General features: G+C 38.5%; 2 protein-coding genes across 2 annotated transcripts in view; both read left to right on the top strand.

The window, feature by feature from the left end:
* The window catches only part of LOC117971960 (uncharacterized), a 35,366-nt gene that overhangs the window by 14,358 nt on the left and 4,720 nt on the right, over positions 1–16,288 (top strand). The gene's annotated exons all lie outside the window — the stretch shown is intronic.
* Positions 4,129–8,153, top strand: LOC131705113 (uncharacterized). The gene is made up of 5 exons (XM_059007340.1): positions 4,129–4,268; positions 4,803–5,123; positions 5,556–5,861; positions 6,723–6,843; positions 7,368–8,153. The coding sequence occupies exons 1-5, from the start codon at positions 4,229–4,231 to the stop codon at positions 7,390–7,392; spliced, it is 813 nt and encodes a 270-aa protein (XP_058863323.1). The 5' UTR covers positions 4,129–4,228; the 3' UTR covers positions 7,393–8,153.

Genomic DNA, 16,288 nt, shown 5'->3' with positions numbered 1-16,288 from the left:
TGAAAAGACACTTATGCTGGTCATTTGTATTTCCTGGTCATCTATTGAAAGTTAATGTACCCCCTGCTAAAATCACACGTTGTTTGGTTTTACACTGATGATCAGACTGTCCGGTTTCAGGAAAGTTCTATTCTCAACCACGAACAACATTCACCTCCCAGCAGAGCATCAACTGCGGCACGCACGCACGCACGCACACACACGCACGCACACACAGCGTTTTATACACAGCTATTAAACAAAAAAACCTTTCTCATATCAGCATGCGCTGGAAGTGCACCCTCTGGTGGAGAAATCATTTGTGATTTAAGATTTTATATGTATGATGACGCACTCGTAGACAGATGACCTCCTGCACATAATGTTAGTTACTTCTACCAATGGATTTCAACTGTTAGTAAAGACGAAAAAACAACAGCAGCGTGGTTTAAATGTCTTTTGAAAATCATTTACTTTGTAGTACAGTTTTTTTCCCTAGTGGTACGTTTATGTAATCCAAACTCAAACGTCATAGACCGCTTTTCTTTCTGCATATATAATCTATTTCACACACCTAGTACATGCAGGATGCTAGCTTCTCTCGTGTTTTGTGGCTTGCCTGCTTTGGCCTGTACTCGCATGTATGCTTCTGCGTTTTGTAAAGTGATATAGAAAATGTGGTCTGGTGTGTCCGGAAGTGTACAGCCAGTGAGCGCACACCCACCTGGCCTCCCGCTTCTAAATGCCACAACAGTATTTGTTGCCACAACTTCAAAAGGTCTCCCTTTGCTAGACCAGTCAATGTATTAGCACTCACGATTCTAGGAACCGCTATAAACCGACATCTAAAGTACAGAGCAGCTAGTTATGCAACACAACCCAAACCTCAACATGACCCAATCGATAAGAATTTCAAGGGGCAGACAAACAGCTGCAACGTATCTATACATTTAATGTGATGTTTTGTACAGTACAGTACACTGCAGCTTATGTCACAGACCCTGCAATTAGTCAAGTTAGTATTTGGAAAGAGTACTGTTTTTTATATGTTGTCTATAAAGTTATCCAACCTTTATAGAAAAATAAATCGTTTTTAATGTAACCTTTAAAAGGTACCACGATATTTCACCCAGGGCCGCCGAGAGACTTCATGGGCCTCGTGGAAGGATTGGTATGTGGGTCACCCCCCCCCATTATGACGTGTGTATATTGCAATCACTTGATAATCAAACGAAACTGCAGCTCCAATGATATACAATAGATGGAATCACTAAGTTAAATCATGATATGTATTTTTTACAAATTACACATAATCTTGCAGTGTGTTTATAATGCTGTAGCCTACTAGGCTATTGTTTTAAAATGAAATTACAACTGGATTATGTATACGTAACTCCAGGACTGCTTCCTCTCTCACTGCCTTCCGCTGCCTCCTCAAGACCCACGTGTTTAGACCGCGCTTGTAGGTCTCTTGATCTGCCGCTCTTAACATGCACTGGGCTTGCCTGACCTGGGCACCGTGTTCCGGCCACTCCCCTAATGCACTATCCTTGCACTACTATTATGAGATTGTAGATATAACGTTGGGTTATTATCATAACCCTGGATGCCTGAAATAGAAATGTAACCGTTACCTAATGGGATAGAAATCCCATTCGGTAATGGTTACATTTCATACTTGAAAGGGAGCTTGTTGTAATCCTAATTTTTTGCTTCCTAGTTCATATTGTATTTCAGTCCTACTATTGCACTTACTGTAAACTACTGTATCTAAATATGAAGTTTGCATTGCAACCCTGTACTGCCCTGTAACACCTGCAAGTCGCCTTGTATAAAGGCGGCTGCCAAATCAATCAATTATAATAACACACATTTTAAGCTTCTGCAGCAGTTATCACGTCGACATTGGTTTTGTTTGCATTTTCTTTGCTGATCTGTTTAAATATGTCTTATATTATACGTAACGTAACGTTTTTAAAAGCAAAGACACAATGGTGAAAGACCGATAAGCATCAGATGCATTTAACCCAAATTCATGAATGTTTTAATTATGAACAAACAACCATCCTTTGTCCAAGGTTCAATTGCACCCAAATCATGCCCAAGTAATACACACCGCTCAGCCTCCTTTCCGGGGTCCAAGCTCCACTACAGTACAGGAACGGAGAAATAACATTAAAACTGACAAAGCAACTTATTCAGCAAATCCACCCTTCAAAATAAAAACTACTCTACAATGTATTAAGACCTGGAATTAATAAATACCCCCCCCCCCCCCCCCAACGATTCTCACGATATATTTCAAATATTGAATCTATAATAAATGACTAGTATACTGACCCCGCCTCCACTGCTTATACTATGCTAAACCTTACAGGGTGCAAACGGCCCCAGAGTGCTCAAGCACATCGGTTCAGTGTACAGTAGCCTATGCAGTGTAGCGCAACCTTACCCTGAAAAAACAATTAGGCATCTTAAACAACTTCTAAAAAGTATCATGCATTTACCATGTGTGGCTCCGTGCTCCTTTTCTCTTACTGTTTTTTTTAAATTGCATGTTCAGCCAATAAAGTCGTCCATTAAATTAGACAATCATTCATTTGCCTAGCAATGGGGTGTTCTAATACAGAAGCAATGGGGTGTTCTAATACAGAAGCAATGTTGTGTTCTAATACAGAAGCAATGGGGTGTTCTAATACAGAAGCAATGGGGTGTTCTGATACAGAAGCAATGGGGTGTTCTAATACAGAAGCAATGGGGTGTTCTAATACAGAAGCAATGGGGTGTTCTGATACAGAAGCAATGGGGTGTTCTGATACAGAAGCAATGTTGTGTTCTAATACAGAAGCAATGGGGTGTTCTAATACAGAAGCAATGGGGTGTTCTAATACAGAAGCAATGGGGTGTTCTGATACAGAAGCAATGGGGTGTTCTGATACAGAAGCAATGGGGTGTTCTAATACAGAAGCAATGTTGTGTTCTAATACAGAAGCAATGGGGTGTTCTAATACAGAAGCAATGGGGTGTTCTGATACAGAAGCAATGGGGTGTTCTGATACAGAAGCAATGGGGTGTTCTGATACAGAAGCAATGGGGTGTTCTGATACAGAAGCAATGGGGTGTTCTGATACAGAAGCAATGGGGTGTTCTGATACAGAAGCAATGGGGTGTTCTGATACAGAAGCAATGGGGTGTTCTGATACAGAAGCAATGGGGTGTTCTGATACAGAAGCAATGGGGTGCTCTAATACAGAAGCAATGGGGTGTTCTAATACAGAAGCAATGGGGTGTTCTAATACAGAAGCAATGGGGTGTTCTAATACAGAAGCAATGGGGTGTTCTGATACAGAAGCAATGCGGTGTTCTGATACAGAAGCAATGGGGTGTTCTGATACAGAAGCAATGGAGTGTTCTAATACAGAAGCAATGGGGAGTTCTAATACAGAAGCAATGGGGTGTTCTAATACAGAAGCAATGGGGTGTTCTAATACAGAAGCAATGGGGTGTTCTAATACAGAAGCAATGGGGTGTTCTGATACAGAAGCAATGGGGTGTTCTAATACAGAAGCAATGGGGTGTTCTAATACAGAAGCAATGGGGAGTTCTAATACAGAAGCAATGCGGTGTTCTGATACAGAAGCAATGGGGTGTTCTAATACAGAAGCAATGGGGTGTTCTAATACAGAAGCAATGGGGTGTTCTGATACAGAAGCAATGGGGTGTTCTAATACAGAAGCAATGGGGTGTTCTAATACAGAAGCAATGGGGAGTTCTAATACAGAAGCAATGGGGTGTTCTAATACAGAAGCAATGGGGTGTTCTAATACAGAAGCAATGGGGTGTTCTGATACAGAAGCAATGGGGTGTTCTAATACAGAAGCAATGGGGTGTTCTGATACAGAAGCAATGGGGTGTTCTAATACAGAAGCAATGGGGTGTTCTAATACAGAAGCAATGGGGTGTTCTGATACAGAAGCAATGGGGTGTTCTAATACATTTACACACCGCTGTATGTACGAAGTTTTTGGTTACAGGATAACCAGGGAGTTCTTAAAGAGCCGTACTATATGTGTGCAATGTATCGTGTGGTGTGGTACTACTGAACGACCTGGTAGCGGGAACTGTATACAATATCTGCACTTCCTGGCTTGTCTGTTGCAGCCCCTCTTCTTGCCCTGTTCACTGATAGTGTCTGCAGTGCGGATCACACACACAACATCCTCGCCAGCCTTGCTGTGCACTTCCCACCATGCTGCTCCGGCTCATTCTGCTATTCTACACGCTGCAAGGTAAGCGTGGCTTTACTGTTTATATTCTAACATCGCACAACACATCTGTGTTTCACTTTTATATTACTCTTGCATTTTGGTATAATATTATTACTATTTTTTTGTTTCGATTGACCTATATGGTTTATTTTTGTTGGGCGCGGTACAATTTATACAGAATACGATTTCAATGTATTATTTAATGAAAACGATACAACTTTCTAGAGTTTGAGGTATTATTATTATTATTATTATTATTATTATTATTATTATTATTATTATTATTATTATTAATGTAGATACAAGTTAATATTACATTAGGACACTTTTTCTATTCACTCATTAACAAAAATGAATTTGCAAAGTGAAATTATTATTTTCATTTACCGAGTAAATTCTTAACATATTTTGGTTGGCCTTGTATTGCTGTTTGCAATACAACAATAAACTCTTGCAATTATTATTATTATTATTATTATTATTATTATTATTATTATTATTATTATTAGAGATATAAACCGTAGGCTCTTCATTTTTCTTTTGTTCTCGTTTCAGTTGCAGATGCAGGACTGTTCCAATACCCGCCCTTAGTCAGAGCCGAGGTCGGGAGCAGCGTAAACTTGACCTGCGATATCGAGGACATGATTGGAAAGTGTTTCACTGTCATCTGGTTCAAACTGCGGTCCAACAGCATCCCGACCCTGGAAACTTATCAAAGTGTCAGAGCCGGTGGCAGCTTCGCAGGCGACGAAATCGAGAAAACCTGTTCCCTGAACCTAAACAACGCGCAGGTGAAGGATTCCGGGACTTACTATTGCGGTTTTATTAGGAGCTCAGCTATATACATGGGCAATGGATCCACGTTAGTAATACGAGGTAAGAAAGAAAGGTATTGAATAGGTATGATGGTTTCTGAAATAATGTGTTATTATGATGAAATGTGTTTGCTTTAAGGGCAGTGAGGCGATGTTGCAGCGGGTCGGAGGCGAACATGGAGAGTAAATGCAGTATCGTGTTCTTCTGTGGCAATTTTGGACACCGGACTGGGTTTAAGCTTGAAGCCGACGTTTAGCTGTACAGCTTTCTTCAAGAACAGCATACATCGCTGTCATATTCTCTAATACATCCAGCTATGGCTTACAGTGTCTTATAGGTTACCTAAATCATTCCCTAAACTAATTCATGTTATAGATTTTTTTCTGGGCAATATTTTGCTGATCTGACACTATATAGTACAACACGTTATTATCCAGCATGTCGTTCTTAATGTTTTATATATTCACATCGCTCTTATTGTTTCCAATACAGAACGCTCCGATGACCCCGCTTATATTGAAATCCTCACCCCTTCAGAGTCAGACGGCGAAGTCCAGTCCAGCGGCGCCGCTACTTTAGTGTGTCTGGTGTTCGGGGTATCCGAGCAGGCTCGTGTCTACTGGCTCATCGAACACGAACTGACCGACTCCGGATCCGGAGATTCCAGCGAGTCCACTCCGGACTTTATCAGGAATCAGATCACCATTCCGGGCGAGGTCTGGAGCAGCGGGGCCGTGTGCACGTGTGTAGTGGAAACAGAGAGCGGGCGCGATCTGAGCAAAAGCGTGAGCAAGACCGGTAAGAGAGTTATAAACCTGAACATTTTGGGGGATCAGTTGTTTTTTCATTCTTACTTAAATAAATAAATAAATAAAGCATTATAATATAGATATAGGGCATCAAGGTATATCCGGATTTCTATAATGTAACATGGTTTACATTGCGGTCACTTTGATAGATCTATTTGGTAGAGCGATAAGGCTGTGCTGGATTTATAAATGTGTTTGTTTAATGAGCAATTCACCTTTTAAAAGGTCATCTAATGTTCAGCAAGCATCGCATCCACACTTCCGGATTGTCAGCGTGTCAAATAGCCACGAGAATTATCTTTTGATATCAACTCCAGAAGATGCACACATCGCACACATCTTCCGATACCTTCTGTCGCTGTAAATGTCTCGGTCTATGTCACACACAGCATAAATGAGAGCGGCCATGTTTCTCAAAGTTCAATGAGGGAAGTGACTGTGGTCTTCCGGTTGTATTTATGCGGCAGGTAAATTGGTGTTGATGGAATACGACAGGTAATACGACCAAGCAGTGTGAGAAACTTCATATAGAAACGCTCTCTCTAGCGTATATTGTGCTTCACGTCGTAGTACTGATACATCGTATTGATCTATAGAAACGGGCCCCAGTTTTTATGCTTGTTTTGTTATACATTTGAAGCCCTCCCAGAAATATAAAATAAACAGCTAGAGCATTAATTAATTAAACCCATCAGTAGAATCACACCGGTGCTTGAAAATCACCCGTCTTCAAGTGAGGACAAGAGATTAACAATGTCGGAGCATCCTATATCAAAACGAAAGCGACAAACTGTACCCAACTTTTCTACGAACTGTATTTCGTTCGACTTTTTTTTGTATCTCTGTTTAGCTTGTGTTTCAGATGCAGATTGCTTTCCTTATTCGGTCTGGCGGTATGTCTTCATTCTCGGAGTTCTCGTTGCGATGTGGATTCACTTTGCTGTAGTTCTCTGGAACAATAACGAGCAAAGGTAATTGCAATGAAATATTTAGTTTAGTTTGGTTTATTCTCTTATTCTCACTTGGGTTACGTTTTTCTTCCAGCGCGTAAACCAAGTGAGAATACAGCCCTTTGTGCCAGCGCTACACACTACAAAACAAATACCGTATTTCTAGGGTCAATTTACCTTAATACTGACTTAATAAAACTGTATTTGTAGATTCATTCTAGTGTATATTTCCGTATTATTAAAGGGGCATTATTAAAGGTGTCCCCAAAGAAAACTTGTTAATATAAACTATCAAAACAGAAAATAATTTAAAATAGAACCATTGGTGTTGGGTCTCCAAATGGGTTTAGAACCTTTTGATTCCAAATGGAACCCATTCTATAGAACCTAAACGTGCTAGAGTACTAATGGTTCTAGTTTCTTAAATATCATGGTCTTTTTGTTCTTGTAAATACTTTATACAAACATATTTGACAGTGAAATGTTTAATAGCGTTTTGATTTTCATTTGTGATCTGACCAGAATTATTTATCCTCTCCTCACAGAGGTCGTTTTCAAGAGGAAAGATGAAGCAATGGAAAATCATTTAACTGAACAAGTCCTTTTCTGTATTTGAATACAGTCTTGCTTCTGTCATTATATTGAACTTCACTTCCATTCTCAAAGTATTACAAGAGTGCATTAAAGGCATTGAAGGTGCACCAGATCATACATTCAATTGAGATCTAGACACAAGTGCTTAATGTTTTGGATATGAGCCATAGACTTCATTATCTTCACAGTAAAGTATAAAGTATAGTTGTTCTATAAGCTTGCTTTTAAATAGCAGACTGATAAATTGTCAATGGACATATATATATATATATATATATATATGTGTGTGTGTGTGTGTGTGTGTGTGTGTGTGTGTGTGTGTGTGTGTGTGTGTGTGTGTGTGTGTGCGCCTATATATATGCAACACATACAGACACCATGAAGGGCCTTATTGCATCTATAATCCAGGTCAAACAGTGGATTTGTAAAAAATAAAAAAAAGCAGAAATCATGTTTTGGGAAAAAAAAACTATTTGTTTTTTTTTATTAAATATCCTTATGCCAATAAAGGAACCGACAAAGTTGTCCCATTTATAACTTTGAACTACGCACTAAGATGAGTAAATTAATTTAATTGAAACATGCAAAAGTAAGTAAATCTTTATTTTTGATATGTGTTGAATTGTACATTGCCATTGAAAAGATCCACCAGGAGGCGAAGTTGAGACAGCACTGGCAAGACGCTGTTTGAACAGAACGGAGCAACAGGAGGAATACAAATAAATCCAATGCTGGTTTTTGTCCAAGATAAGCAATTAATAATCAAAGCTGTTAAAACAACAACTTTTTTTTTTTTTTTACCTTTTTCCAATATAGAACCATAAGCAGTGTGATCCAAATGTGTGTGATTTTAAAGATAATTGAGTATTAAATGAACACACTGTGAATTTAACAAGTCTTAACCAACTGATTGTAAACACAATTCATGGTTTAATTGAGAACATACCTGCACACAAAAATACAAATTTAAAAGATGCAACTGCTAGCATGTGTTTAAAATCTGTTGCAAACGATTTAAGTTGAATTCTGAAACACTTTTTTTCAATGTGTTAATATTATTATTATTTATTTCTTAGCAGACGCCCTTATCCAGGGCGACTTACAATCGTAAGCAAATACATTTCAAGTGTTACAATACAAGTAATACAATAAGAGCAAGAAATACAATAACTTTTGTTCAAGCAAAGTACAAGTGTGACAAACCACAATTCAATAATACAGCAGATAATAGTGATAGTTACATCAGGATATGATTAAATAGTGATAGTTACATCAGGATATGATTAAATACAAAGTACTACAGGTTAAGCACTTGGCAGATTACAGTATTCTGAAGTACAGGATTAAATGCAGTAAAATAGGGGGCAGATAAGAGCAAAGTAAAGCACATTTACATGAAGGGTGATAGTGTCCCAGGATACAAACAGAGGAGTTCGGTAATAAGCTGAAATAAGTCACAACATAGAACAGCAGCACCTTTCAAAGAAAAGTCTCTGTGGTTTGTGTGCAAAGGGTGCTTCCATTGTTTAAATTCACATTCATCTTCATCAAATACAATTCGAGACTATAACCACAGCCCATCTAGTTATCAAAAAACAAAACATAACATTGACCACAACTGTGCCTTTTAAGTAAGCCGAGACGAGTCCTTGGTTTTCATGTATGCGCTGCTGAAACACACGACACATGTTTGCACAGAGAGGGCAGCATGACTGCGCTGAGTGCATAAGAACAGGAAAGCCAGTCTTTCACACCCTGCCAGCGCTGGCCAGTGTGCACTCATCATCACCACAGTGCATCATTAAAGCAGGTCTTTGTGAAAAGCAACAGCTTTAATAGTACGTGGGGGTCTCTAGTGAGGTCTTATCAAATACCAATAAACGATACATTCCAGGTGTCAGGCTTTTCATTTGGGATTGAATAAAAAATAAAATTAACCATGCAATGAAACCAGCTGAATAATGTTACGCAACATATTGAATTGTCGAACATGAAATATTATTATTATTATTATTATTTATTTCTTAGCAGACGCCCTTATCCAGGGCGACTTACAATCGTAAGCAAATACATTTCAAGTGTTACAATACAAGTAATACAATAAGAGCAAGAAATACAATAACTTTTGTTCAAGCAAAGTACAAGTGTGACAAACCATAGTTCAATAATACAGCAGATAATAGTGATAGTTACATTAGGATATGATTAAATACAAAGTACTACAGGTTAAACACTTGGCAGATTACTGTACTATTAATGGCTTTTCATCATTTTGTAGTTTCTTTGATTACTGTACTATTCATGGCTTCCGGTAGACTTTTCATCATTTTGTAGTTTCTTTGATTACATGGTGTTAAATAAAATATCTAAATTATGTTTATATAGTTTTTTGTTTTGTTTTGTTTTGTCTGTTCGATCCTAAATTTCTAGTGATGCTAAACTTTCGGCCATAGCTGTAGGCTGCTGGTTGACAAAAAAATAAATAAATAAATAAAACTGGATTCTCTGAATCAATACATTTTATTATTAAGTAAAACTGTGTTGTTTCCTTCTGTAGTCAATAATTAGCTCCATATATGAATCCTACACTTTGTCCATGACAAGTTTAGTGGCCTCAATGCCTTCTACAAATGTATTGAAGTGAAAGCCATTTTTGTTGCCAATTTGTTTTAGTATAGTTTAATACTGTCAAACCTCTGTAAAGAACGACTTGTCTATAGTGACCACATGATCACATCCTATAGCAGAATTTCCATCAAGACCAATTTGACTCACTGTAGAGTGTATAAATTGCAGTAACTGCTCTAACTGTCTAGACCACTAGATGGCAGAAAAATCCTAATAATCCAGAAATGTTGTGTCTCATAAGAACATAAGAAAGTTTACAACCGAGAGGAGGCCATTCGGCCCATCTTGTTCGTTTGGTTGTTACTATCTTATTGATCCCAGAATCTCATCAAGCAGCTTCTTGAAGGATCCCAGGGTGTCAGCTTCAACAACATTACTGGGGAGTTGGTTTCAGATTCCCCACAATTCTCTGTGTAAAAAATATGACTCCTATTTTCCGTTCTGTATGCCCCTTTATCTAATCTCCATTTGTGACCCCTGGTCGTCCTTGTTTCTTTTTTCAGGTCAAAAAAGTCCCCTGGGTCGACATTGCCAATACCTTTTAGAATTTTGAATGCTTGAATCATATTGTAGTCTTCTTTGTTCAAGACTGAATAGATTCAATTATTTTATCCTGTCTGCATAAAACATGCCTTTTAATCCCAGAATAATTCTGGTCGCCCTTCTTTGCACTATTTCCAGAGCAGAAATATCCTTTTTGTAGCGAGGTTACCAGAACTGAACACAATATTCCAGATGAGGTCTTACTAACACATTGTAAGGTTTTAACATTACTTCCCCTGATTTAAATGCAACACTTTTCACTATATATCCAAGCATTTTGCTGGCCTTTTTTATAGCTTCCCCACATTGTCTAGACGAAAACATTTCTGAGTCAACATAAACTCCTAGATCTTGTTCATAGATTCCTTCTTCAATTTCAGTATCTCCCATATGGTATTTATAATGAACATTTTTTATTGCCTGTGGGCAGTTCCTTACACTTTTCTATATTAAATGTAATTTGCCATGTGTCTACCCAGTTCTGAATGCTGTCTAGAATAAATCATTTTAAATGATCTTTGCTGCTGCAACAGTGTTTGCCACTCCTCCTATTTTGTGTCGTCTGCAAATTTAACAAGTTTGCTTACTATACAAGAATCGAAGCCATTAATGTAGATTAGGAATAGCAGAGGACCTAATACTGATCCCTGAGGTACTCCACTGGTTACCTCGCTCCATTTTGAGGTTTCTCCTCTAATCAGTACTCCATCTAATCAGACACCACCATGTGATGCAATTCAAGATCATTAGTTAAGCAATAGTTTCACGACGGGTTTTGGGGAAACGCACGTGAAGATCGATCTAAAGCGTCTGCAGCGAATGATAAGATTGAAACCACAATCTACCTGTACCCCTGCTTTACCGCACCTCGCTAGTCTTTACAATGCTTCACTATGCTTTACCACACCTCTCTGTGCTTTACAATGCTTCCCTATGCTTTACCAGACCTCTCTGTGCTTTACAATGCTTCCCTATGCTTTACCAGACCTCTCTGTGCTTTACAATGCTTCCCTATACTTTACCATACATCGCTAATCTTTACAATGCTTCCCTATGCTTTACCATACCTCGCTGTTCTTCACAATGCTTCCCTATGCTTTACCATACCTCGCTGTTCTTCACAATGCTTCACCATACCTCGCTATTCTTTACAATGCTTCCCTATGCTTTACCATACCTCGCTATTCTTTACAATGCTTCCCTATGCTTTACCATACCTCGCTGTTCTTCACAATGCTTCCCTATGCTTTACCAGACCTCTCTGTGCTTTACAATGCTTCCCTATGCTTTACCAGACCTCGCTGTTCTTCACAATGCTTCCCTATACTTTACCATACATCGCTAATCTTTACAATGCTTCCCTATGCTTTACCATACCTCGCTGTTCTTCACAATGCTTCCCTATGCTTTACTACCTCGCTGTTCTTCACAATGCTTCACCAGACCTCGCTATTCTTTACAATGCTTCCCTATGCTTTACCATACCTCGCTATTCTTTACAATGCTTCCCTATGCTTTACCATACCTCGCTGTTCTTTACAATGCTTCCCTATGCTTTACCATACCTCGCTGTTCTTCACAATGCTTCCCTATGCTTTACCATACCTCGCTATTCTTTACAATGCTTCCCTATGCTTTACCATACCTCGCTATTCTTTACAATGCTTCCCTATGCTTTACCATACCTCGCTATTCTTTACAATGCTTCCCTATGCTTTACCATACCTCGCTGTTCTTTACAATGCTTCCCTATGCTTTATCATACCTCGCTGTTCTTCACAATGCTTCCCTATGCTTTACCATACCTCGCTGTTCTTCACAATGCTTCCCTATGCTTTACCATACCTCTCTGTGCTTTACAATGCTTCCCTATGCTTTACCACACCTCTCTGTGCTTTACAATGCTTCCCTATGCTTTACCATACCTCGCTGTTCTTCACAATGCTTCCCTATGCTTTACCAGACCTCTCTGTGCTTTACAATGCTTCCCTATGCTTTACCACACCTCTCTGTGCTTTACAATGCTTCCCTATGCTTTACCAGACCTCTCTGTGCTTTACAATGCTTCCCTATGCTTTACCATACCTCGCTGTTCTTTACAATGCTTCCCTATGCTTTACCACACCTCGCTATTCTTTACAATGCTTCCCTATGCTTTGACACGCTTTCATTGTGATGTAATACGCTTTGCTATGCTTTTACTGCGGGAGAATTCTACACGGTACAAACGGCCCCAGAGTGCTCCGGGCGTTTACACGCTTCTAGCGTGCCGTCTGACGCCGAGAGCGCGTTTAAGTTTGTTGTCAAATTGACCTGCACATGACGTTAGTAACGTCTTCTGAATTGTTTTCCGCTGTTTGTAAAGAAGAGAAAAAAACGGTTTAAGTAGGCCTACGCTTTTCTAGTGGTATACCAGGCAAAAATACATCTCTTTCTTGCAATTCTGTTTACTTGATCCAAACTGAAACGTCATGGACCGTTTTTCTTTCCGCATATTTAGTAAAAGCCCACAACAACTAACAAAAATGTTTCACACACCCAGTACACGCAGGCCGCTAGTTCCTCTGACATTTTGCGGCTTACTTCTTCCTCTGGCCTGTACTCGCATGTATGCTTCTGCGTTTTGTAAAGTGATATGGAAAATGTTGTTTGTTATGTCCGGAAGTGTACAGCCAGTAAAGACCTAGGCATCGCGCTTCTAAATGCCACAACAGTATTTGTTGCAACAACTTCAAAAGGTCTGCCTTCGCTAGACCAGTCAATGTAATAGCACTCAGTATAAAACAACATCTAAAGTAAGCAGCTAGTTCTGAAACACAACCCAAACCTCAACACGACCCAATCAACAGGCAGGTCTCGCGTCTATACATTTCATGTGATGTTGAATACACATTATAATACACAGCAGCTTGTGTCACAGCCCCTGCAATTAGTCAAGTTAGCATTTGCTAAGATGGTTGTTTTTATATGTTGTCTATAAAGTTATTCAGTCTTTATTCAGTCTATAACTCAACTTTTTTTTTGTGTAGTTCTTTCAAATTGGTCTATATATATATATATATATATATATATATATATATATATATATATATATATATATATATATATATATATATATATATTTTTAAGAAGAGCTGTGTGACCTTTTAGTTAAAGGAGCCGATGACCAGGGAATTTTTAAAGCGTACAAAACAGTGTACCCTAGATATAATCCATGATATAGAAACAATGTGTGAAAATATTAGACCGCTCTGTGCTTTAATCAGGCGTCTTAAACCACTTCTAAAAAGTCTCCTGCGTTTTACCGTGTGTGGCTCTGTGCTCCTTTTCTCTTACTATTTTTAGTAAAAATAAAAGTCATCAATGAAATTTGAGAATCGCACATTTACTTATATAACTGACACAATTGATTGCTCTTAGTTTTGTTGTTTCCTGCTGGAACATGAGGTTTATTAATGGCTCCCTGCGTTGGGGTCAGTTGTAACACGTGTAATAATTGAACCTATACAACATTAGCTCAACTATATTTGGGCACACTAGGCTTGCACTGAAGTAAGCAAAATGTTCATATGTCACAACTGTGACTCAGAGTGATATATTCATGCTTGGAAAGGCCAATCATTTTAGGGATGGTAAAAAGCTGAAAAGGTAGGACATATAAAAAAATGGCCTGACATGAACATTTTTCTTTTTCAATAAAGATATTCAGTTTGAGTTAAATACAAAGAAAAACGTGTGCTTTATGTGGAAATTGATGTCCTTCAATAAAACATTCAGTTCTTGAGTTAAATGAAGTGATTTTTCACAGAATGTTACATCTGACCCCACCCTCCGTTACAACTGACCCTGGCCATGTGGTCAATTGTAACACCAGACAGAAGCAATGGGGTGCTCTAATACAGAAGCAATGGGGTGCTCTGATACAGAAGCAATGGGGTGTTCTGATACAGAAGCAGTGGGGTGCTCTAATACAGAAGCAATGGGGTGCTCTAATACAGAAGCAATGGGGTGTTCTAATACAGAAGCAATGGGGTGTTCTGATACAGAAGCAATGGGGTGTTCTAATACAGAAGCAATGGGGTGTTCTAATACAGAAGCAATCGGGTGTCCTAATAGATTTGCACACGACTGTATGTGCGAGCTTTCTGGTTCAAGGATGATCAGGGAGATCATAAAGAGCCATACATATATGTATTGGCCTCTATATACATCCGAAAAAGGAAACTGCTGTGTACCAAAAGGAACAAATTCTAAAAGAAAAGAAAGTAATGTAGGTAAGCAAAAGTGTGAATAATTGATTAAAAACATAAATGACATCAGGACGTTTTGGACTACGAGTCCTTCTTCAGCTGGATGGAAAACTCAGCGCTGTGAAAGCAAACTGTTGTTATAAACAAGTAGTCTTTCTAAAGAAAAGTTCCGGAGGATGATCTATACAGTGTGGTCGTTTGTGTTGAAATGTCTGGCAATAGGAGATGTAGAGTGTGTTCATTCTTACATCTTACACTCGTAGATGTTGCACGAAGCGATCAGCTAAACGCAGGGCTTAGATTCTTATGGAGTATTTGCCGCATCCCAACCGCCGCGAATCATTAAAAATAAACGGAAAAGTAAAAGTCTCATGAAAAGAGAGAGAGAGAGAGAGAGAGAGAGAGAGAGAGAGAGAGAGAGAGAGAGAGAGTTTGTATGTTAAAAAAAGTACATACAATGGGCCTACTTTTTGTTTCCCAAAACCAAATAGTTGACTAAACATTATAAAAAGCGAGATTTAAAAAACAGGCAAGTCTCAAAAGAGCTGCATTGGGAGGGGGCTCAGTTTACACTCTAGAAAAACTGACTTCTAAAAAAAAAAAAAAAAAGTTTCACCAAATTGTTTTAACTTTTACAAAAGAAACAATTTGTAAAAATATTTTTGTTTGAATATTGATATTGGTGTAAGAATACATGTATGTATTTGTTTAGACATATATAACTGTGATGTTGTGGTAGTGAAGGACCTTGCAGCGGGATCTGTATACAATATCTGCACTTCCTGGCTTGTCTGTTGCAGCCCCTCTTCTTGCCCTGTTCACTGATAGTGTCTGCAGTGCGGATCACACACACAACATCCTCGCCAGCCTTGCTGTGCACTTCCCACCATGCTGCTCCGGCTCATTCTGCTATTCTACACGCTGCAAGGTAAGCGTGGCTTTACTGTTTATATTCTAACATCGCACAACACATCTGTGTTTCACTTTTATATTACTCTTGCATTTTGGTATAATAATTTTTTGTTTCAATTGACCTATATAATTATTTTTTGTAGGGCGCGGTACACATTATACAGAATACGATTTCAATGTATTTATTTATTTATTTATTTATTTATTTATTTATTTATTTATTAGCAGACGCCCTTATCCAGGGCGACTTACAATTGTTACAAGATATCACATTATTTTTACATACAATTACCCATTTATACAGTTGGGTTTTTACTGGAGCAATCTAGGTAAAGTACCTTGCTCAAGGGTACAACAGCAGTCCACACTGCTTTAATCAAAATATATAACTTTCTACAGTTTGGATTATTATTATTATTATTATTATTATTATTATTATTATTATTATTAGAGATATAAACAGCAGGCTCTTCGTTTATCTTTTTTTCTCGTTTCAGTTGCAGATGCAGGACTGTTCCAATACCCGCCCTTAGTCAGAG

This window comes from Acipenser ruthenus, chromosome 35 (genome assembly GCF_902713425.1).
Source record: "Acipenser ruthenus chromosome 35, fAciRut3.2 maternal haplotype, whole genome shotgun sequence".
Lineage (NCBI taxonomy): Eukaryota > Metazoa > Chordata > Actinopteri > Acipenseriformes > Acipenseridae > Acipenser > Acipenser ruthenus.
This window is presented reverse-complemented; position numbering and strand designations above follow the sequence as displayed.

Excerpts from the sequence above, each read along its gene's own strand:
- LOC131705113 (XM_059007340.1), top strand. The coding sequence starts at position 4,229 with ATGCTGCTCCGGCTCATTCTGCTATTCTACACGCTGCAAG. Across the intron at positions 5,124-5,555 it reads ATCCACGTTAGTAATACGAG|AACGCTCCGATGACCCCGCT; the intron begins GTAAGAAAGAAA and ends TTTCCAATACAG. Across the intron at positions 5,862-6,722 it reads CAAAAGCGTGAGCAAGACCG|CTTGTGTTTCAGATGCAGAT; the intron begins GTAAGAGAGTTA and ends ATCTCTGTTTAG.